Here is a 22,710-nt window from a genome sequence, read left to right as displayed (position 1 = left end):
TATGATGGAGGCACCCGACTAGGGTAATGCCTCATTCCATTTAAAAAAAAAACAAAACCATGAGGACTTCCTTGGTGTCCAAGGCACGAGAAATTGAACAAGATAAATAGAGGTGAAGATAACGACATTGATCTTGGCTATCCATCCAACGGTCGAAAAGAAAAGGTCAAAAATTAGAGCCAACGACGTCGTTGTAGTCGTCTTGGCCCCCTAAAACCCTAGACAGAAACAAAACCCCTGCTTCGTCTAAAAGACCGAAGAAAGCAGCAAAGCAATTGGGGTTTGGTGGCGAAGGAAGGAATGGAGCAGAGAATGGCGAACACGTGGCGGATGACGGTGAACGAGAAGAAGTTCATCGAGACGGCATTGGAGTCGGGGCTCCGAATCGACGGCCGGCGTCCCTTCGACTACCGTAAGCTCGAAATCAAGTTCGGGAAGGACGAGGGCTCCGCGGAGGTCCACCTCGGCCAAACTCATGTGATGGCCTTCGTCACGGCCCAGCTCGTCCAGCCCTACCGGGACAGGCCCAACGACGGCACCCTCTCCATCTTCACCGAGTTCTCTCCCATGGCCGACCCTTCCTTTGAGCCTGGCCGCCCCGGCGAGTCCGCCGTCGAGCTCGGCCGCGTTATTGACCGCGGTCTCAGGTCAAATCATCAGCTTACTTTTACTAGTAGCATTGATTTTCAGCCATATAAGCTAATGCTTGAAAATTCAATGTTCAAATTTGCAGGGAGAGCCGGGCAGTTGATACAGAGTCGCTTTGTATTCTCTCTGGGAAATTAGTATGGGCTATTCGTGTTGATCTCCACATTCTAGATAATGGAGGGTAAAAGCTCTTTTTTTTTTATTTTTTATTTTTTTAAATAAATTAGGACGTTGAATTGCAACTTTGCTGTGGCAGGAATCTTATTGATGCTGCTAATATTGCTGCACTGGCTGGTTTGTTGACGTTCCGGAGGCCTGAGTGCTCATTAGGGGGAGAAAACGGTCAGGAAGTCATCATACATCCACCCGAGGTTAGCTCCTCTTTCTTTCTTTTGATAATTAAGCACACCTTTGGTCATATGTACAAGATTTAACAGGAGTAAACAGAAACTAAAGGGGTAGTAGAGTTAACTAATTAATCTCGTGTGCATTGTATTGACAGGAGAGAGAGCCACTTCATCTAATAGTACATCATCTCCCTATTGCAGTAACGTTTGCATTCTTCAGTTATGAGAGCAGTGTGGTAAGCAATTCATCTGTTACACCAATAAAAAAATAAGCAGTTTTGTATGTCTAAGTAATGTATATTTGTGCACTGCTTAGCTGCAACGGTGAATTCTCTGTCTAACTTGATTTTGATGCTTCATAGGTTATAGATCCAACCCACCATGAAGAGGCTGTTATGGGGGGACGAATGACCGCTACACTTAATTCTAATGGTGATGTTTGTGCCATTCAGAAGGCTGGAGGGGAGGCCATCTTGCAGGGTGTTATAATGCAATGTTTGCGAATTGCTGCTGCCAAGGCTGGTGCCATCTCAGATATGATAAAGAAAGAGGTGAGGTATCAGCCTTTTTGAAATAGAATTTTTGTAATTGAGCTCCCTTTTCGCCTGAAACAGATGGTAACCTTTCAAATATTGTTCTAGAAGTATGATGAATTTGTATCCCAAATCTGTTTGACAGTTGAAGCCTTGAAGGAAAATGCCAGACTAGTTTCTCTTAATAACATATCATTGCCCTTTGTCCTTAATAGTTTTTGGCAAGGTCTGTCAAAAAAGTCTGAATATACAAAATAGTGTGTTTGAATCGGACATTTGGATATAAGTAGGGGTGTGCATCAGCCCCAAGCTACCTATTTTTCAAGGATCTGTATCCAGTTCAATTATAATTGGATTTGTCATGTTTTAGTTCAATCAAACGTAACATTCATATTTTCTTTGCCTCAACCATAAGGTTTACAGAAGATTGATAACTCCTTACAATATGTAGAAAATAATGAACAAAGCAAAGTCAGCAAAACATGTCGAATACAGTTCAATTGGATTTTCAAAATTAGCATCCAATCCAATATAAGATCCAATTGAATTTGGATTGGATTAGTCGTTTTGTTTTGGTTTGGATCTCACACACCACTGGATATAAAGCTCATATCTTAGTTCATGTGGAAAAGCATTAATTGGTTGTGTTAGTCAGTCTTATCATGTTTCGGCTGCATTCTTATTCTTTATACAAGAAATAAAACATAGGTCGATTTTTTTTTTTTTCCTTGTGATCTGAAAGTAGGTTGATTCTATTTTCTCTTTCTTTATCTTGTGGTCTGAAATGTAGGTTGATTCATATAACACAAAAAGAGCATTACTGAAGATCAAGCGTCATTCTACTCCCAGGGATGTAGATAGAGGTGCTTCTGACATAGGGCTGAAACAGAACTCCTCTGTTGACCAGATGAGAGTTGATGAATTTTCAGGGCATCATGTGCAGAGAATAAAGCAGGAGTGTGAGGAAGGCATTGCCAAGCAAAGCAGGGATGTTGAAAGTGAAACTAAATTGTCAGACAAAACGCAAACTAACAGGAGTAATGAGGATACAAAGAATTTCATTGGAGGCCCCTCAAGTTGGTATGGTTCTTTAGGACCGTGCTTCTCAGTATCTTTCCCTGACCATCAGTAATTGAGGGCATTCTTCAGTCCGTTTGCTAGTGTTCGTGTCTGTATACTGGCATACTTTTTGCTCCTCTTCTTCTTCTTAATTTTTTTTTAATTTTAATTTTATTTATTTATTAAGGATTTAGATTGTTCACTTATTACCTTAGAAGAACAAAAATAGCAAATTTAATAGCAATCCATTTTTCTTGAAGTAGAAGAAGTGGATGACTTATTATTCATCTTCATCAGGGCAGACTTATTTCTGATCCCAAAGAGGTCAAAAGTTAACATTTAAGTATACAATCTATGTTGTAATAGAAGTGTAAAGTGTAATGAAAGCCAAGGTCTGATATTTAATGATTTCTTTTCTAGAGCAATAAACTTTGAAATATGGGATAATAATTAGAGTCTAGGAATAACTCTATTTTGAAACAAGAAATAGAGCCTGGAGATAGCTGCCTGCACTTGGGTATATGCTAGGTTCTCCAGTCGAGACCAGTACTTGGGATAAAGAAGCCTCATAATTAATACCTGTTGGGCTGGATATCTCTATATTAACCCTTGGGTTTCATTTGTCTTAAAAGAATGGGATTCTTTATTTCATGTATCTCTGTAGAACTACTCATAATTAATAATTAAAATTGTCGCATGAGGTCAAGCCAATGAACTAAATCATTTCTTGTTTTTATAATATGATGAGCAATTTACCGTGTGTGATATTATTAAACCTTTCATAGGTTTAGAAATTGTCTGTTCTTAGAGTTCTGAAAGTCAAATGTGGATACTCTACTTGGATTATATTGAACATTTATATAAGATAAATTCGGTGAATATATTATTGAACCATGCCATTGAGAGAGAGAGAGAGAGAGATGGAGTTCTGTATCTTAGTACTGATTTATCACACATCTTTCTAACACGTATTCGTTTCCCTTTATCTCAGGGATCCTTACTCTGTGGGTGTTGATTCAGATTCCTTGAAAGCTTCTCTAGCTTCCCAAGGTACATATTTTACATCATTGATAAGAGTAACTGAACTGATGATTTACGTTCTGCTGATTCTTTTGACTATTATGTTCAATAACTTTTATGAATAATTTAAATTATATCTTGCTCATTTTGGTGCTCGTCCTTGTGAAAAGTGGATAGATTTCATGTCTGAGTTAACTCTTAACATTGTGCATTGCATGTCTGGTTAATATAGCCAAAAAAAAAGGAAGAGAGAATTTCTCTTGGTCTGGTCCTTCCCACACCCCCAGATATATCTCTGCGATATCCTGAATGTCGAATTTCAGAAGCCAAAAAGAAAAAAAATGGTCTCATGACTTGCTGTGGTATTAGTTTACTAACATAATCAGAAAGTAAATTATTTTCCTATCTGACTGTTATTGTTGGGAAAATAGTGTAACCGCACAGCTTTGACAATTACGATTAGTAGGAATAGTGTGGGAAGTGTAAAAGGCCATATTCGTGCCCTAGCTCTTTACTAGAGTTCCTGTCCTCTAAAGATTGTAAGTTTTGGTATTAAAAAGAATGTGAAATTCAGGTTGCCGGATTGAACAGTACAGGTAGAAGGTTCCTCTGTTTTGAAATAATAGATGATCATTGTATGGGTAAGTGCCTCTTAAGGTAAAGCGCTAGCTTTAACTATTGTTGATGGGAGGATGAATATCTGTCATTTGGTTCAGAGGAGACGGTCTTCTTGGTGTCTCTCACCAAAATGGTGTGTGATGTGTAAAAGGCCATGTTGTGGCAGAAATTGTTGTGGAGTCTAATGTGTATTAAAATGTTCATGTTCCCTTATCATGTGAGAGTTGGTTTCTTGGAGGAAGGAAGACGGTAATGGTGCTGGGCGGATGTGCTGTCTTGGCAATCTTTTGGGTGGAGTGGATGAAATGGAATGGGATTTATCTTTGTGGAGCTACAGGGAAGAAGATAGATCACTTTTGGGATGGAATTGGATAGTTGCATTGCTTAGGGCATCAGTTTCTTCAGAAATTAGAGATAGTTATTACTAAGCTGCTGTATTTCAGTTTCCTGTGTTCTGTGTTTTATTTCTGTCCCTTAAATACTTCATCTATTTTTTTTTATGGTTAAAGTTTGTTACATATTTCAGTGTATACCTTGTCCTATTTTATTTTCTCTTTTTTGTGTCATTTAAAGTGCTGTCTCTCATAGATAAAAGAAAATGCATGGGTAAGTAACACATAGTTTGTCAAAATGCGTTAAGTTTTGCATTCATATGACGGGGTGATGTAAGAATCAACTCTATATGGAATGGGATGGTGAAGCACTGTGTGCCCTCCACAAATACCATGATGACAACATTCTGGTGCTAATGTGTCAGTCATGGAAAATTGCATAATCTCAAATGACCGACATATTATTACGGAAGAAATTTATTTGTAGTGAGCATATTAAAATAATATTTTCGTAACAAAGTATCATATGTCAAATACCCTTGCAGCATACCGTCCGTGTGTGTGTGTGTGTCATAACGAGGTAGCGGAGAAAACTATTATTCACTCATGCATGCATTCACAGATGAGCTCATGTCATGTACATATGCAGGTATGCAAATGCCTATTGAGAAACAAAAGGACTCAAAAGGTGAGGAAACAAGAAGTGAAGCCAAGCCAGAGGATGCTCCTGAAAATAACAATCCAAAGACTTCACCCCTTAGGGAAGCTGAATCTGCCGAACGAGCAAATGGAGAGAAAACCCTAAAGGATGCTGTAAAGGCGAAGAACAGGAAATCCAGGAGAAAGAGTCACTCCTCTTCTGGTCCTAGCTAGATGAACTTCTGCTCATGGCATGTATGGGGTCATTCTGTTTCCATGCACTTCTATGGCTATATATTTTTATTTTATTTTCTTTTTACCTGGTGGTACTATGCCTTCAACATGCAGTTAACTAAATTTCTGAAAACAAAATTTAACCAAAAGAAAAAGAAGAATCACTCTCCTAAGCAAAGACAGTCACTTTATTATTCTGAAATCAGTGTTTGAAAAATGTTTCTTATTTTATTATAAGTGGAGTCATATACTTCAGCCTTTCAAATCAAGTGCAACTGTCAAGCATTATGACTATTTGGTTTTTCTCATGTCATTATGATAGTCGCGAGGAACATCTTGTTTATTGGTACTATAACCAGCTTCTTTCTTCTTAGCCCTACTTGCATAAATGAAACTGTATGGAACTTTATTGCGTTGTTTTCTCATCATGTCACCTGGCAGATACTTCAGGTACTGCTATTATGCCTGGAACTCATGGCAAAACTAGTTCAAGCCCGTACAACTGCAGATTTATGCTACGGTGAGTCATTTGAGATATGATAGATGATTGTCTACATTCAAGGCATGGCTTGACTAGATGACTTCTACCCAGAAATCTGTTCTCACTGTTGGTCAAAGCTCCTGAATTTGCTTCTAGTGCAGTTTGGGTTGACTCGCCAGTTCACAGTTTGCAGAGGATTGGTATATTTTTATTTGTTTACCCTTTCAGTTGTGCAATGCAAATTGTACATGAAAATGCTAACATAGTTGCTCAAATTTTGTTTTTGACAGGAAAATGATAATTTCCTTTAATTCCTTTTATTTTTATGTGATTACCAATATTCATGTGATTGCCAATATTTATGCAATGGTAAGGTTATAGCTTAGAATTTTTATTTTTTATTTTGCTTAGCCAACACGTAATTTTATTAAAGGGCTCGACACAGTCATCACAGACATTTTTATTTATCGTTGTTTTCTTTTTGTCGAGGCAAAAAAATTCCATCTATTTTTTTTATATAGAAATAATTCCATCTATTCTTTTAACGGCACGATAAAATCAGAAGGTACATAATTTGGAACCGAAAATGTAATTGAAAACTTTTTTTTTTGTTGATCTGGTGTAATTGAAAACTTTAACTCAAGGTTCAGCGGCTTTCATGACGCCCACTACGTCCGTAGAGTGAAGAGACAACCACTTGGAAGGGAAAGTTTTTCTTCTTTGTAGATCAGAAATCCTAAGATAGTGTTTATATTACACAGGTCGTTAATCGATCCTCGATTATAATTCAACACATGTTATCCTTTTTTCTTTTTATTCCCACCCATCCATCCATGTACTAGTGGAAATGTAGCTCCTGATCTCTACATGACTTTTAGATAACTAACATATCACATCTCACCGACTAACTCGTGTTGTCCTGTTGTGCCTAAAATCTTTCCCTCCTACAATTCAAGTTGGTTCTGTTTGTGGACAAAGATGGTACGAGGACTATATGGCAATTAATAATGGTCACAACGTTTATTTCAAATGCGTCTCGGTGACTAAATACAGCTTCTGACCATCATTTATCAAGCCTACATCAAGAATTTTACCTGCATCTTCAGATAATATACACATACCACCTTCAAATTCTAGTTTCTCCGACGCTGTGTTGATAAGCTTTTCAATAGTGGCAGGGACCCATAACACTATTCCAGGTTTTCTGTGTTCTTTGCTATCCCATGGGTGGAATGGAAACACTGTGCATTTCTTCGGATGCATTTTATCTGCAAGTTGCAACAGTAATTTAGTATCAACAGACCGGTGACAAGTAAGTTGAGCACTAATTGTTAAGTTGTTCATAGTAAGGGAAGCAAGTTGCTCTGATCCTGTAATATGTTTCCTCGTTCAACTGAAAATGGAAACACTATTCTAAAGTTGGGACTGCACTTGGAGGCATTATGAAAAAAAGACTTCACCTAAACTCCTACTTCTGAAAATGCCTTGACTTGTTTCCTAGACCCAGTAAGACGGTAAAAATTTCCACTGTTAAATCCAGTCAGGTCGTCTGCAGATATTACTTCTTTTGCCAAAACTAGACATGGTTCAATCCCACATTGGCACCCCTTGGTTTCAGAATTGGTGATTACAAAAGTAACACCTTACTGCAATTAGACTCGGATTTGTGGCTCTTGTTATTTCAAACCTTTTTGAAGAAAAAAATAAAAAAACAAAATGAACCTTTTGATAGCAGTTTGGCTTGCCTCCAGGTCAATAAATCTAATCTAGGTTCCATTTAATGTAGCAAAGAGATTATAAAAGAATTATCTCAAGTACCTGCAATTTCTTGAGCACGGTATGGGAATTCCGACAACTGAGCATCCTTTGCTTCTTCCAGTAATCTAATCAAATTCTTGTTCCCACACATCCGACCTTCATCTAGTGGGGTGTTTCCCCACCTGCAGGGTAACCAAACAATCATAAGGTTGTTGGAGGCATAGAGCAAGCACAGACAGTACTATATCATATTGTTTATAACTGCCTCCTTCTTTCTTATTCTGATAGGCATGGAGCAAGCACAGACAGATGCATGCAAAAACCAAGGGTGGGAAGAAAAGTTGAATGAAACTATTAAGTGACATGCTAAAATGATGTTGCTTAACCTGATCCAGATAACATTATAATCTCAAATGGTGTAGTTAAGCTATGTATTTTGCAAAAGAATACTAATCATAAGAAAAGTTGACATATGTATCTATTGACATCGAAAAGAAATGGTTATTAGAAGTTTACCTGTCCTTTGAGAAAACGTTTGCCCCAGCTTCTAACAGCAACTTTGCCATCAAATATAGTCCTTCTGAGGCAGCTATATGCAGTGGGGTCCGTTGATCATAACCCTTGGAGTTCGGATCAATGCCATTTGACAATAACTTTTTAAGGAAATCTGAATCCCCCTTTGCTATTGCTGAACATAAAAAACTACCAGCATTCTCTATCTTCAAGGAGGCCCCTTCTTTTATAAGTAGAGAAGAAACTCGATCATGACCATTCTTGATGGCTTCAAGTAAGGGTGTGTTCCCAAAATTGTCTATGAAAAACAAACCCACATCAAACTATTGGGTTACAAATAAGAGCATACAAGGAAAACAACATTATATATTTTATCATATATTTACCATTGATATTGATGTCTACTCCTTCCTGAATAAGGAAAAGTGTAATATCTTCATGCCCTCGTAATGCAGCAAGATGCTGTAGAGAAGAAATAAGACTCCTTTCAGACAAAAGGCATCTCCCTTGTAAATATTTCTAGATAATTGCAAATTGGCCCCAAGTCTTTAGCCGCTTTTTTTAATCTATAGACATGTTTTTTACAACTACATTATAAGGTCCACATCTTGCAAGTCTTGTTAAATACAGTCCTTAATCCCTCCTAAAGCTATAGCTGTTGACTTTTCTTGCTAGGATGAGCAATTTTGTCCATGTTTAGAACTTTAAAAATCATGAACTTCAACTATTAGAGCTGACTAGAATAAATACTTCCCTGTAGGAGTAACAATCCTGATCATACAAATTGGGTGTATGCTAGAGCCTTCTAATGGCTTTGTCAGCATGAAGCTCATGCAAAATGAACATGCCGGCTTGAGCCTAGTATAACAGGATCATATGTTCATTTTTTTTTTTTTTACCAATTTTGAATTGACCCTTAATAATTTGTTTAAAAATACAGCACACAAAGATTGAATATACATGACTATTTAAATTTCCTCAGGGGCAGATAATCGCACTGTGGGTGCTTTCAATAGCGTGCTCAATGTTGAGAATTTGTTTTAAGTCCATTTCCTGACATGGTCTATGCTTTAAGTTGCAGTTTGCTTTTCAGGACTTAAATTTTAGGATTTAACTTTCAGCTATCAGTTTTGGCTCAGTTTTCTGTACTTACTAGTCTGTTCAAAAGTACAGCTATCCCCAATTACTTGTCTGTCTTTAGGAAGGAATTCAATAGCTAAATATATTAAATCTATATGTATGTGTGTGGGGTGTGTGTGTGTGTACATACATTAAATCTATATGTATATATGTGTGTGTGTCATCTGAAATTCATGAAACGTTTCATACCAAGGGTGACCTTCCATCATAATCTGTCTTGTTGGGATCAGCTCCAGCTCGGATCAAACATTTTAGCTGATGCAGATCTCCATGATAAGCAGCACTATTCACCTTCAAAGCAAGTTCAGCTTCTTGCTTTCCAATATGGAAAGTAATGTCTGATTCTAGTTGCTTGATATGAGGTCCTTTACCCTGTAAAAATTTCAGCCATATGATTGACACCCACTACAAATATACTCAACTTTACTCAGAAAACAGAATATATATATATATATATATATATATATATATATATATGTCAATTAGATATAGAGAACAAACCTCTAGAAGGTTGTTCAAGATTTTCCGCCCATCATAAAAGTATATGTCAAGGATACTTGTAAATGATTGTTTATCCAGTCGCAGAAGCCTGCACAGTTCACATACCCTAACTGTATAAGGTTGGGGAATGTTGCAAAGGATGGAGACTTGTCCAAATGAGCTGTTGGGTTGCAAAAGCGAAACTGTTTCTTCTGATCCATCTTCGCCTAAACCCACCTCCTCCTGTACAAGAATAGCTTTGATCATATCAGAGGGGCCATGTAGGTCAGATGATTGTGCAATGTGATCAAAATATCAAATTACAATAGAAAAAGATAATGAAATAGTATTACATACTATCCTTTTTACTGCTGTGACCATGCTATGGTAGGATCTTTAGTCTTAGATCTACTATTGAAATAGTTTGAAGCGATAAGGATACAATCCACTAAAAATTGAGAAAGAGAATTCCTTCAATCATTTTATAGATTTACAGATAGGCATCCGTTTGTTGAAAGCATCACAAACCACATTCCATGTTGGCTCTTAGGAGAAATAAAATGCAAGATCCAAATATATTGGAAAATGCAAGAAGGAAAGAGACTTTCAAACGAAAAGGGGTGATCTCCTGGCAACATCAGAGGACTCGTGATACCTCAGTTATTGCATGTTCTTAAAAGTTCATATCACCAAGGCCAACCAATCTATACATGTAACTAGAATCTATGGTGTGCTAACATTATATTTATGCATAAACTGAAAAAGTGTCTTTTTATGTGTCAGCAGCAAGTAGTTGAACTCAATAATATCAGCAGAAATCTTTAAGAAACTAAAAGGAGGAAGGAAAACCCAAGAAGGCTGATGCAGTGGGGATGGTTTTCGAAAGCCAGGTTTTTAAAATAACAAAAATAAATAAATAAATAAAAATTTAGTTGTTTGGTAAACCCTTGAAAATAAATTAAACTTTTGGGGGTAAAACAATCAGGGAAATGTTTACAGTACACTAACGTTTCCGTACATCAATAGTAGACCAGCCCCCTACAACAGTAGACAAGATCCATGAAAGCATAAACTAGCTAGAGACCAGGCTGAGCTAGCCTACCACTGATTGCAGCCAGTCTACCACTATGTGGAACTGGTCGACTTAATGAACCAACATGAAGGCAATGTAGGCAAACCCAGAAATCAATTCAAAAGCAAACTGACATAAGTTTACTGAACTAATTAAATTGGATCCACCAGTGAATCTAGAAACTGAAAACGTACCAGTACACCATGACAGACAAAATAAACTTGATCTACCACATTTCCAGGTTCCATTATCACTTCTCCTGGAAGAAAAAATTCCTCATGTAGCTTAGTAACCTGCAGAATGAAAAGAATAAGAATACCAAATTCATTAGTACACATTATGCAAAGATATCCATGAACCAAGGAAGATTTTATTTGACGTTATATGTGGCGTTACACATGAAAACTCCTGAATGTTTGACACAATTACACCACCAGGTGCTTCTTTAAGGTGGACTAATTGGCATGACCCACAAACAGGGACATTACAGTACACACTTAATACATTTGTTATTGACTTTGAAATAAGGTTCTAAGTCAAAGTCATTTCCATGCAAGATAGTAAACACTATTTACAATGTTTCCATAATTACAATTACCAATTTAATTTGATTTTCATTGTCTATGATGAACTACCAGCTAGCCTACAAACAAATTCAACTTTGTACAAATATCATTTTTCATTTGAACATTTATTATGTAAATGAAAGAAAAAAAAGGACATACAATCTGATTGATGAATTCCGTTGAGCATCCCTTGAAGAGAGGAACATTTACAATGTTTGGAAAATATAAGGTTTGTGAAATCTGCAATGAAAAAGAAAAAAAAATGATGATACAGAAATCTCTCAAAAGAAAAGCTCAACTAACCAACAACCCTATGTTATGCAGTAGTCTGCATAATGCATATAATTTGAAATGAAAGTTAGATCCTAATTTATATGTGTATAAGTACTTTTGCAGCCTACAGCTCCATTATGGACGTATCTATGCCATTAACATACAAATAATATAAGACAAATAAGGATATTATTCTCAACTAAAAACTTAAAACACGAAACATGCAATAAGCAAGAACACTTGTAGCGGCGCTCACACCCTAGAGAAATAGTGATAGGTCTTTGTTAGCAAACCTATATTCTTTCAAGGAAATAGAAGGATAAAAAATAAATATTAAAACAAAAGAGGTAAAAAAGAACACAGATGGACCCAGGATGGGAAGCATGTAATTATAATAACTGCAGAACATGCACATAGTTGAAATATTTTAAGGATTCTATTCTAATTAAGTCGAGAATATGAAGACACTCACAGGACTCTCATAAGTATGTTACCTTAGCGCGAATTGAAGCAGGGATGTCCTGGAGAACAGCAGCCTCCGTGTAGCTACTCTCATACTGCAAACGCAAGTGGCCTTTGATCTGATTACGGATATCCTTACCAAGTCTATTTCTGTTCATATATTTGATAAGATCTGTCATTTTATCCCTGAACTTTTCTGTCTTTGATCCTTTTACAATTAAGGCTGTCATGTTACCAATCAAATAAGCCCCAAGAACCATGTCAAAAGAAACATAAGCCATTATGAAGATCATTTCCCTCAGGTTTACTGCATGTATATCTCCGTATCCTGTGGCAGAAATAGTGTTCTTCACTCATTACTCAAAATTATCAACTGATAAGTGCAAATCAAGATAGTACTTTAAATATATTTGTCAACAATTCTGAATGAGACATGGATAATATTATATGGATAACATTATAGTTAAGTATATGTCCACATATGCCTTGAAGGTTTATAGTTCTTTTTCAGTAGGATTATCAAAGATAAGAGAATGAGAGTCAAATGAAGGTAAAAATTATGGGTGAAATCATAACAGAAAAAAAAAAGAAAAAAAAGAAGAAGTAACTTACCAACAGTAGCCATGGTTACAATGGCAAAATATAAAGATGTTGTATAGCGCTTCCACAGATCGATATCTCTGAAGTTTGAATAACTGTAGTCACCCAACTTCAAACTTCCAATCCATGTGTACCCCTCTTCTACAGGAGGCAAGGTGGTGGCCAAGTAGTAAAAGATGCAGGCTGCTGTATGTGTGCAATAGAGCTCAACAACCAGAAGCTTTGCAATCCTGGTAAACTCATAACTAATCCGAATATCCTTCTCAAGGTCTCGGAAAAACTTAGTGACTTTGCGCACCCGACTCAACCTTATCCATAGAAGGTACCTCACTTCCTCTCTTCTCCCACAAGCCTGTTCAAAAAGTAGAAAGGTGAGTAGATGAGCAACAGCATGTTAAAGGTACAATTTGATTATCATTTGCATAGAGTTGCCAATCCATTACAAGTTTACATGCATCCAGGCAGCACAAGACTGAAAAAGGAAAAATGCAAATGCAATAGCCCATGACACTCCATATAAATAAACACGAGAGGAAAAGGAATTAGAAATGGTAGTTCGTACCTTGTAGATATTATCCCAAGGCATGCAACCAAGCAAGTCAACGATGAAACTAGATTTCAAATACCTACAAAGCAAAAGCCATGAACCCATCAAATTGTGGTATACATGCATAAGAATCGAACAAGCTATATATACTTGACATTAATCTGGGAAGAAGATGGAAGAAACAAACCGGAGAGCAATGAGGTTGCGCTTATGGACCATTCGATAGGTCTGGCTGTCCCTGTAGGCGAGGAAGAAGTGCAGAATAATGTCGACGAGGAAAGCTACTTGACCCACGATGTCTAGGATAAAGAGTCTCTCTTCCAAACCCCTGAAAAACCCGAACTCGAATGGTGTGAAGAAGGACGAGTAGATTGCCCATACTAGTATCACTTTCGTCCATACCCGATACCACCTGCATTATTTCCTCCAACATGTTAGCACCCACTGATCTGAATATCAGAGACAAAATACGAACCCAAGCAAAATCCACGTTTTTATATATTTCACACGTACACGGTACGCACCCCTGTCGTGTTACTTCTGCCCGAAACCGACGATTCTACCGTCTAAACTACATAGAAGAAACCCTCCATTTCTTGATATTTTGGTTGACTATATAACTTTTTGATTTTGTTGAGTTTTACAAAAATTATCTCGAAACGATGATTTACATGGGTGAAGACAATCAGAGAATAAAGGATAATAATAGGTCTGAGATTGTATAGACTTAATACGTACAGTTTGATATATATCAACCCGTGCACAAGTTTTTTCCTCATTCAACGAATGTTCATAAATGGAATGAGTAGGATTTGGGCTAAATTTGATCCACATTGATAATTAGCTCGGTTGAGCTTTGAGCCGGTCAATTTGCTCTACTTTTCAAAGTAATCCACATCGTTGTTTCCTTGATGGAATTTTTCTTTTGGCTGGCAAATTCGTATCTGCAGCATTTTCTATCTTTGAGTTTCAAGTTTTTCAACTTTGACTAACTACACAACCTTGATGCCTAAACTAAATGACAGGGATAATTGGACTATGTTGCAGATGAGCTCAAGATGTCACTCTACGCTTATCCTTGGCACATTCTTCATCCACCATCATATATAGTAAGGCCAACCGGGGTGCGTAATTCACTTCTAATATTTGTTTATGGTGCCAAAAAAAATTTAATAACAAGGAAAAGAAAATGGATTTAAATTGTGGGGTAAAAAGAAATCTCGATTTGATTGTGTTTAGACGGCTTTCCTCAAGAAAAGATCAAAACGTTGACTCATACACGTTGATATAGATAACTACTAACTATGTGATCAACTCAATCCTATGATGAACCATATAATTAAGAAATATCAAAGAGAGAATTTTGTATAAATAAATTCACTTTCTATAATTATTATACGTATAAATGGTATTATTCTACAAAGTGATTGTTGGATAAGGTTTTAGCCTTTTTTTTTTTTTTTTTTTTGTCTTTTAATCAAACTTTCCATATGAAATGATTTACCACGAGGTCATAGTTGATAAAATATTTAGGGGTCACATCCTAAATCAATCATTACTGTGGTCAAAATCCTCATAAATTCATATGCAATGTCCTCATTTTTTTTTCACATGGAATCTATAATCTCAACAATAATAAGTAAGCCAATCTAAATTTGTCCGAACAGCTAATAGAAATATGACACATAAGTAAGTAAATGAACTAAATATTTATGTTTTTCACATAAAAAGGATAAAGCACTCTTACTTTTTAAAAACTACTCCATGTGGCGATTTTTGATTAACGCGTCATATAGATCCATTGGGCAAGTTGTTTAACCCAATACCTTCTCAGCTTGCTTACCAAAAAAAAAAAAAAATTCCTTCTCAGCTTAATGCCTTCTCAGCGAGTTCTTAATCTTTTGTTTCATTTTTTTAATCTTTATGGATTAGTCATATTGAAAGGGATAAAAATGTTGGAAAGGTGATTTCATCCCTCTCGCTGGTAGGAGTGGCTCTATGACCGGTTTTTCCCACTTGATTTATTCTTCCCGTCACTTCTTAAAATTTAAGAGGCAATCTTGCAACGTGGTAGATCGGCCTACCCAGTTAAAATCTTTCTTTTCAAAACCTCATTGCGAAATATCAATGTTTTAATATTAAAAATTTGCGTACGTGGTGAGCTATCTAGTCACCTCAAAGAAAAGTATTGCGCCCCTTTGCTAGGGATTTCTGGATTCAGATTGACACGAGGGAAAGGAAAAGTAGGCATTGAGTTGCACATGCAAGCGAAGCAGAGAAATTGCTAGCTGTACGATCGAGTCAGATGGCGTGTCCTGTACAATACAGATATGCAGTTGCATTGTGCAATGCATGCAGCTGTAACAATCACAACAAAGCCTGGTCGTTCATTTCATATATTTGCCGATCCATCTTAATTATTTGATAATGATATGACGCCACCCATCCAAAATCCCAAATTAAAACTTCACAAGTCATTCCATGATAAGCACTCATATTCAACCCATAGAGAGGTCAAATGATCTATTTTTTTAACACTGAAAATCGATCATCGCTATCTTATATAATAATATAATTATTTTAATTATAATTCAATGTCTACTCTTCACTGCTTAAGTTAACTCCTAGTGTTTAATTTCCACCAAACCTATATTTGTTGTCATGTGGAACTGTGAAGTTTTAATTTACTAGTGATAGTGGTGTGGCGTGATTAATACTAAATAATGCAACGATCAATATCATCCAGTATTATCATCTCCACCTATACTAATCAATAAGTTTGAAAGACACAAAGATTGCGACCCTTGTCATAAAAATAAAAATAAAAGATTGCGACCCTCATCATCCAAAAGCCAAATCCAATAATCCCAAGTGTCCAACGGTCTATGGCGTTTTAGCTTCCCGCAGTTGTAGAGTGACTAGAGTCAATAAAAACCAAAAAAATATCGGATCCGGCCTCTTTAATTTAATTAATTTTGTTTCTTTTTTCGCTTAAATTAACCAAAAAAAAAGGTTGAAGGAGGTATAAGAGCAGTGAAAAGGGTACCTGTTGTCTGGATGAATAACGCCGATGCCCTTGGAGAGGCCTTTGACGCCAGTGATGACGCTCTCTCGGCTCAGGTAGTTCCTCATTCTCCTCCGAGTTGTCGACGTCGACGATCCATCCAGCCCCAAATCGTTCGATATCAGATTGAATCTGCTTCCCCGTGACGACTTGATCCTGTCCCGCAGATCCTGCACCTCATACTCGTTCTCTTCCTCCTCATCATCCCCAACCTCGTCCACGTCCTCGTCCTCCACTACTCTCCTCGACATTTTGCCCTTCTTCTTCTGTTTATAATACCCACGCATTTTATCTAACACCTTCTAACTCACAATATATATTGAAATCGAAATCGAAAACGTGATGAATGAACAGCAGGTGATCCAAGAAGCTAAGCTAGTTTGCTAGATTAGGCTTATCCATGATCATGAATGGTTGGGTATGATATAGTCCAACCTAGCTAGCTACGTATCATATATATATATATATATATATATATAGAGAGAGAGAGAGAGAGAGAGACAGAGCGAAAGCTTAAAGGTACCTTTATTCACGGAAACCCTGGCTATTTGCTGAGGAAGACGATAAAGATCAACGTCGAAATATCACGGTGCAACTTGGAATTTGGAAAAAGAGACAGAGAGAGAGCCACAAGTTAAGAGTGGATTCTCGAAAACCTCAATTCTGTGCGCGCACTGGTTTCACTCATCAACAACACTAAAGCCCTCAAAACTCTGTTTGGCGATTACATTACTGTTCCTTCTGTTACGGAATTGTCCTATATATACAGCTCTCACTATCCATCACGCGCTGACGTATTTCCAGCATTTCTTTTTTTATTTTTTCTTTTTTATCTGTTTTTGGTGTGCTAGCTACAAACGCAACGTGTACCGCATCTTTAGCCGCTGCGCCCATTAAGGCAATAACCAATCAATATTCTTTCATTATTTGTTTTTATTAAACCAACTATGATCATAGGATCGAATAAAATATAATGAGTACAATGTCTTGAGTTGTCCAGAGGAATTTCGTATTTTAAGTTAAGGAAGGGAAAGACACCTGAGTCATTGGTGGACATACTACCCATCCATGAGAGTATACACAAATTAATTCTTGATTACAGTGAAAGCATAATTTTTAATATTAGCGGAAACGATGAAAGACAAAAAAGGTTAATAATAAAGTAACAGAGTCCCAAATTCAAATTATACTAAGTTAAAAAAAATGCGCACAATTCAAAAACCAAGTACGCTGATGTAATTTTACACTTTTACTATTTTCAACAAAATATGAATTTTGCCTAAACAGGATACAAATCTTGCTAAATGGGATCTTTATAAAATCAATTAATTAGGTACAGGTAGGTACTAATAGATATTGTGTTTTTATTAACAGGAAACGTAAGATGGTTCCTGCTTGCTGGCGGCTGGGTCGGTAGTAGCTGATTTATTTTATTCTTTTTTCTTTTGGAGTAAATTAAAATGCAATTGTGACCTTGGAACTTGGATGAAAATATATAGAAAATTAAAATGCAATTATGACCTTGGAACTTGCCAACTTGGATGAAAATATATAGATGATCGCGTTAGATTTAGGGTTTTGTATATTAATTGGATTATCACGTAAGACGGACATGGCCAAGGACAAAAATGAATTACGTACCATGTGGAAAGATCACAAATTAAGCAAAATATATCACGTTTTGCTAAGCTAAATATACCCACAATTTCCCATTTGCTTGGTTATGAAGCATCCTATGTTCTAAGGCAAAATGGCCTATATATATAGTACACAAGGATCGACATTATCTGTTGGTCTGGAAGAGTTCAATTAATCTAATACAAGGTTGGTTGGCATATAAATAAGATGTGACCTCTAAAACTCGTGGCATTTAAGTTAATGTTTTACAATTATATCTAGCTAGACTTCCCAGAGACTTCTCAGAGGCCTGTCGTCAGGGCTTGCTTCTACCGATACATCTAGGATGGAAGTGACTGCTCCATTATAGTGGCTGCCCTCAATCACCATGTGGAGGATAATTCTCGGGTTAGTCTGATTCTAAATGATTGTAAAGACTACTTGTAGATATTTAATTAGATTAGAATTCGACATGTATTTTTCGTGAAGCAAATAGTATAGCATATAAATTGGTTCACTTTGCTAGTTTAGATCATATTGTGGATCTTTGTTTAGATGAAGCTCCTACTTTTTTAGCGGATGTCCTCTATGAGGATAATTGTAACGCAACTATGCTTGCTCGGAGTTTAGGTATTACCTCCCCCCCGTGCAACATTTTAATCTACCTATTAATAATATGGGCGTGGGGCTGAGCCTCCCAGCTTGACTGAGTTCCAAATGCCGTTATTTTCAAAAAAAAAAATCTAGCATTTTTTTCAATTGAGAAATTTGAAAATTCAGTTGATTTTGAAAGAATTTTTTTTCAAATAATTCAGAAAATGACAATTTTTGATAAAAAAAAATGACAGTTTTTTTTAAAAAAATTGGCAAATTTAACTGACTAGGTAGATAAGCCAGCTTACTCAGACAAAATCTTTTGATTCGAATTTGTTTGATTTCTGTATCTGGTGGACGACCGTTTTAACTCGAAAATTAATTTGCGTGTATTGCTAATTCACACAAGTGAACAACAACCTTATGGAAGGTGATCGAGGTGCCCTCTAATTCTTTTCACCATGTCTTTCTGTTTTCTTTGTCATGTTCTTAAAAAAGTACAGTATTTTAATAATTCACAAGCATATATTTTCAAAAAATAAAATTAAACCCCAGCCAAATCAGATCTTAGTCTCCATCTCTAATCATTTTCTAAACACATTCCCTCACTCACTCAATATGGCGAGTTGAGTCGTGCTCGTGTTCACTCTCAGTGCTCTGCTTCTCCTTGTCAATCTCCCGCTCAATTCTCTGCAAGACTCAGTTTCCTCAAAGAGCTCACCGAGCAACAGCATGTCGCGTTGCAATATTTTGAATCAGGATCGATTCGACGAATCATAAGTTACGATGTTAACTTATTCTCGAGCATAAGTTATTGAGTATTATGAAGTACGTTTCACTCATATATCATTGAACCAATTAAGACTATATATAATCACAGGGGTAAAATCCTCATATAGTATCCGAACTATCACAAAATGCACTTTTTGGTACCTACAAATTTTCAGGGAATCCAATGGTACATGTACTATCCCTTTGTTAGCCCTTACTCTGTCCATTATTCTGTTAAAAATGCCTATGTGGCGATCATGTGACACTCGTGTGAGTAAAATAGTACGGTAAAATAACCTTTTCATTCATAATTAGAATTATATAATTTAATATATTGAATATCTATAATTAAAAAAATATTTTGACACATAAAAAAAAGATAAATAATACCTAATTTATTCTTCACTGTTATCGGGACACTTGGGTCAATTAATTTAAGTACTTTTATTTTTGTTTAGTTTTTATTTTATTTTATGAAAATTTAATATATACTAATTTGGAGATTGTTCAAGTAAATCCCTAATTGTGTGTTTGGCCCAAACTCTAGGTTACTTGACCTAGTGGTAATAGAGTTTTAATTAGAGATAATCTCGGAGAATATCTTAGAGATATTCATTCAATGTATGATTATCTTTCCTTGTACAATTCAGATTCTATGCATTGTAATCATCTATATAAAGAGGCCCCTATTATCAATGAGAATACACATCGATTTTCTCTCAATCCTCGTTTCTCTAAAACACGTTATCAGCACGAAGCCCTAATCCTAAAACAAATAGCCAAACCATGATTCAAGAAGCTAAAAACCTTGAATCTGAATACAAAACATTGAAGACTCTTCTGCCTCCACCCCACACTTTGAAGTACTAGATCCCAGGAGTCCAGAACCGGCGGCAACACCCGAAGAACAGGCCGGAAACCTACCGAACCAGCCACCGGAAGCTCCATACAACCCGCAACAAATATTCCACCAGTTCACCATCTTCCGGGAATCCAATTTCAGCCAAATTTTGTCAGCATACACTACTCAATCTGAAGATTCAGAAATCGGAAGAAAAACCCTAAAAACAGGCCTAAAACTCACCGAACTGGCTGACTGAATCGTCCGGCAGAAAATCCGTAAAAGGAAAAGGAAGAAAGAAAAAAAAGGAGGAAGGAGAAGCCCCTTGCAACTGGCCCAAGCCTTCGGCCCAGAAGAAGATTGTCTCGGCCCAGAAGCCCACAGACGCAGGCCCACTGTCACGTCAGCTTCCAGGACCCACTGCCATGTCAGCTCCCAAGGACCCACTACCTCGTCAGTATCAGGACCCCACTGCCAGGTCAGCGACGGTCAGCACCGGTCATCGATCGGTTGACCGATTCAGGTCAACTTTTAGGTGACTTTTCTAGCGAAATTTCCGGCCACTTTCCGGGCACTTTTTCGGTGACCTATTTCAATGTATTTTTTACTAAACGTTCCCCTTTTTTTAGAGTTTTTAAATTCAATTTGTCTTCTTTTTCGGGGACTTGCAAACTCCCTTTTTCTACCCCCCTTTCTTCATCATAGGGGAGACCTAATTAAGCCGAACTGTGGGGGTTTGTGCTCACTCCAAGCTTAGAGCTTGTTGAGATCTCCAAACTTAGAGTTTGTAGAGAATTTATGATTGACCACTTACGTCATTATTTCGATCTAATCCAATACCTCTTGGAATTTAATTTCTTGGAAGCGATTACACTCAGGAATTTTATATGTTTTCGTGGTAGCCTTTTATGCTCCCAAACTAACCCTTTTTCCTTGTTCTCTTTCAGGATGAGTAACCTGAACAAATTGGACTTTGCTCTATTAGGAACAACTGGCTCTGGATATCACAGGTGAGTTCGTGATGTCCGCCAGCATCTCAAGGCCGATGGAATCCTAGATATGATTCTCGAGCCTAGCCAGGACGTGCTAACTGTTGAGCAAGCTCAAACTTTGGAAGCAAATAGAGCAGCCTTAGAGCCAAATAAGGCGAAAGCCATCATCCTAATGACTCGTCATATGGATGATTCACTCCAGTACGAGTGAATGAATGAAGAAGACCCCAGAAGGCTGTGGGTCTCACTCGAAGAAAGATTTGGCAACGTCCGTGACTCCCTGCTTCCTGACCTAGAAGTGAGATGGCATAGCCTCCGCTTCTGTGATTTCAAGTCAGTTCTTGACTACAACTCGGAAGCACTTCGCATTAAATTCTTAATGGAATTCTGTGGTAAAGAGATCACAAATGCGATGTTGATTGAGAAGACTTTCTCTACCTTCCCTGTCTCTGCATTAATGGTTGCTAAGAACTATCGAATCGATGTTATTACAAGACGGATCACAAGGTTTCATGAGCTCATTGGAGCTATGAATGTCACTAAAAAGCATGACAACATCCTTGTGAAGAACTATAATTCGAGATCCGTGGGACAAAGCATATTCCTGAATCCAATTATAGTCGCACCCCAAAGAGAGGAGGGCGCCAAGAGCGAAACCCTAATCTTAGGGATACATTTGGACATTCTGGTCGATATAATCGCTCTACTTGGGAAGGTAACCGCCAAAATAGGCGAACACGGAACCGAAGAGGTTAACGTGGAAAGAGAGAGGGAGGCAACGCCTCTGGCCATGTTGGTGGCACCACCAACACTAAGAGCCATCTAAACGACGCTTTCAAAGCGCATCAATCAATGGAGTTTGAGTAAAGATATGTATGTTCTCGATGTGGAGTGTCTGATCATTGGGCACACATTTGTAGAGCTCATGAAGAACTTGTCACCGCCTACAAAGCATATTTGAAGCAAGAGAAGCTCACTATGTGGAACAAGAAGATGATCTAGAGTGAAGGGTTGAAGACTACAAATCTGGCTGGGATCAATAGATCGCCAATTCTGTTTAAGTCTTTATTTTTCCAAGAGATGTAATAGGCAATTGCCATATACTTTGTAGTAAATACCAATGGTTTATTCTTTCTTCAAAGTAGGCTCACCCCAAAGTAAGTGTGATGTCTAGAAAGGTTCTGAGATTTGTGGTACTTAAGCGAGTCTTGCTCCACCGACATCTCTTACTCACCTGGTCACATTCACTTTGGAATTACCGAAAGAAGTTAGACGACTACCATTGTTTTGCATTAGCTAGCATTTTGGATTAGATTTTCTTTGATCAAAGAAACAATGATGTGACTCCGTTGGCTTATGAATAAAATTTTGAGTTCTTTTCATTTTGACTCCATTTTGATTCTAAGCATATTATTTTGTGACTATAATGGCTGAGCCATCAGTATTAATTCAAGGACATGGAATAGCCCAAGTTCCCCTTGCCAAATGGCACATTGATTACTGTCACAG

The 22,710-nt window shown here is 37.2% G+C and overlaps 2 protein-coding genes across 11 annotated transcripts; one reads left to right on the top strand and one right to left on the bottom strand.

Moving 5' to 3' along the window:
• Positions 1 to 221: 221 nt before the first annotated feature.
• Positions 222 to 6,312, top strand: LOC112192099 (exosome complex component RRP45A). 6 transcript variants are annotated; one of them, XR_002933355.2, is made up of 11 exons: positions 223 to 647; positions 734 to 829; positions 905 to 1,019; positions 1,151 to 1,231; positions 1,358 to 1,546; positions 2,319 to 2,608; positions 3,579 to 3,637; positions 5,207 to 5,451; positions 5,872 to 5,950; positions 6,023 to 6,111; positions 6,202 to 6,312. XR_002933355.2 is itself a non-coding variant. In XM_024331667.2 (9 exons), exons 1-8 carry the CDS (start codon positions 301 to 303, stop codon positions 5,428 to 5,430), a joined length of 1,401 nt encoding a protein of 466 aa, XP_024187435.1. In that variant the 5' UTR covers positions 223 to 300; the 3' UTR covers positions 5,431 to 5,451; positions 5,881 to 6,258. The 6 variants fall into 6 exon arrangements, 2 of the variants coding, with proteins under 2 accessions (XP_024187435.1, XP_024187434.1); XR_002933354.2 differs by having other exon boundaries at positions 222 to 647; positions 5,881 to 5,950; positions 6,023 to 6,258; XR_002933352.2 differs by having other exon boundaries at positions 5,872 to 6,111.
• Positions 6,313 to 6,876: 564 nt separating this feature from the next.
• On the bottom strand, positions 6,877 to 17,105 carry LOC112192098 (potassium channel SKOR). Of its 5 annotated transcripts, XM_024331662.2 has the most exons (14): positions 16,910 to 17,105; positions 16,369 to 16,652; positions 13,510 to 13,734; positions 13,338 to 13,401; positions 12,788 to 13,127; positions 12,208 to 12,503; positions 11,600 to 11,680; positions 11,069 to 11,167; positions 9,824 to 10,045; positions 9,512 to 9,694; positions 8,569 to 8,644; positions 8,186 to 8,480; positions 7,730 to 7,851; positions 6,877 to 7,179 (listed from the first exon to the last, which is right to left on the bottom strand). In XM_024331662.2, exons 2-14 carry the CDS (start codon positions 16,635 to 16,637, stop codon positions 6,932 to 6,934), a joined length of 2,520 nt encoding a protein of 839 aa, XP_024187430.1. In that variant the 5' UTR covers positions 16,638 to 16,652; positions 16,910 to 17,105; the 3' UTR covers positions 6,877 to 6,931. The 5 variants fall into 5 exon arrangements, with proteins under 5 accessions (XP_024187430.1, XP_024187428.1, XP_040372408.1 ...); XM_024331660.2 differs by lacking the exon at positions 16,910 to 17,105 and having other exon boundaries at positions 16,369 to 16,813; XM_040516474.1 differs by lacking the exons at positions 16,369 to 16,652; positions 16,910 to 17,105 and adding an exon at positions 14,061 to 14,359.
• Between the last annotated feature and the right edge of the window lie 5,605 nt (positions 17,106 to 22,710).

Source organism: Rosa chinensis, chromosome 3 (assembly GCF_002994745.2).
Source record: "Rosa chinensis cultivar Old Blush chromosome 3, RchiOBHm-V2, whole genome shotgun sequence".
Taxonomy (NCBI): domain Eukaryota; kingdom Viridiplantae; phylum Streptophyta; class Magnoliopsida; order Rosales; family Rosaceae; genus Rosa; species Rosa chinensis.
This window is presented reverse-complemented; position numbering and strand designations above follow the sequence as displayed.

What these genes read in the sequence shown, in the direction of transcription:
- LOC112192099 (XM_024331667.2), top strand. Translation starts at nt 301, where the DNA reads ATGGAGCAGAGAATGGCGAACACGTGGCGGATGACGGTGAACGAGAAG. An exon ending in GTTATTGACCGCGGTCTCAG is followed by an intron (nt 648 to 733) that starts GTCAAATCATCA and finishes TCAAATTTGCAG; the next exon opens with GGAGAGCCGGGCAGTTGATA. An exon ending in TCATCATACATCCACCCGAG is followed by an intron (nt 1,020 to 1,150) that starts GTTAGCTCCTCT and finishes TTGTATTGACAG; the next exon opens with GAGAGAGAGCCACTTCATCT.
- LOC112192098 (XM_024331660.2), bottom strand. Translation starts at nt 16,673, where the DNA reads ATGCGTGGGTATTATAAACAGAAGAAGAAGGGCAAAATGTCGAGGAGA. An exon ending in CGCAACCTCATTGCTCTCCG is followed by an intron (nt 13,402 to 13,509) that starts GTTTGTTTCTTC and finishes TTTGCTTTGTAG; the next exon opens with GTATTTGAAATCTAGTTTCA. An exon ending in CTGCTTCAATTCGCGCTAAG is followed by an intron (nt 11,681 to 12,207) that starts GTAACATACTTA and finishes TTTTCATTGCAG; the next exon opens with ATTTCACAAACCTTATATTT.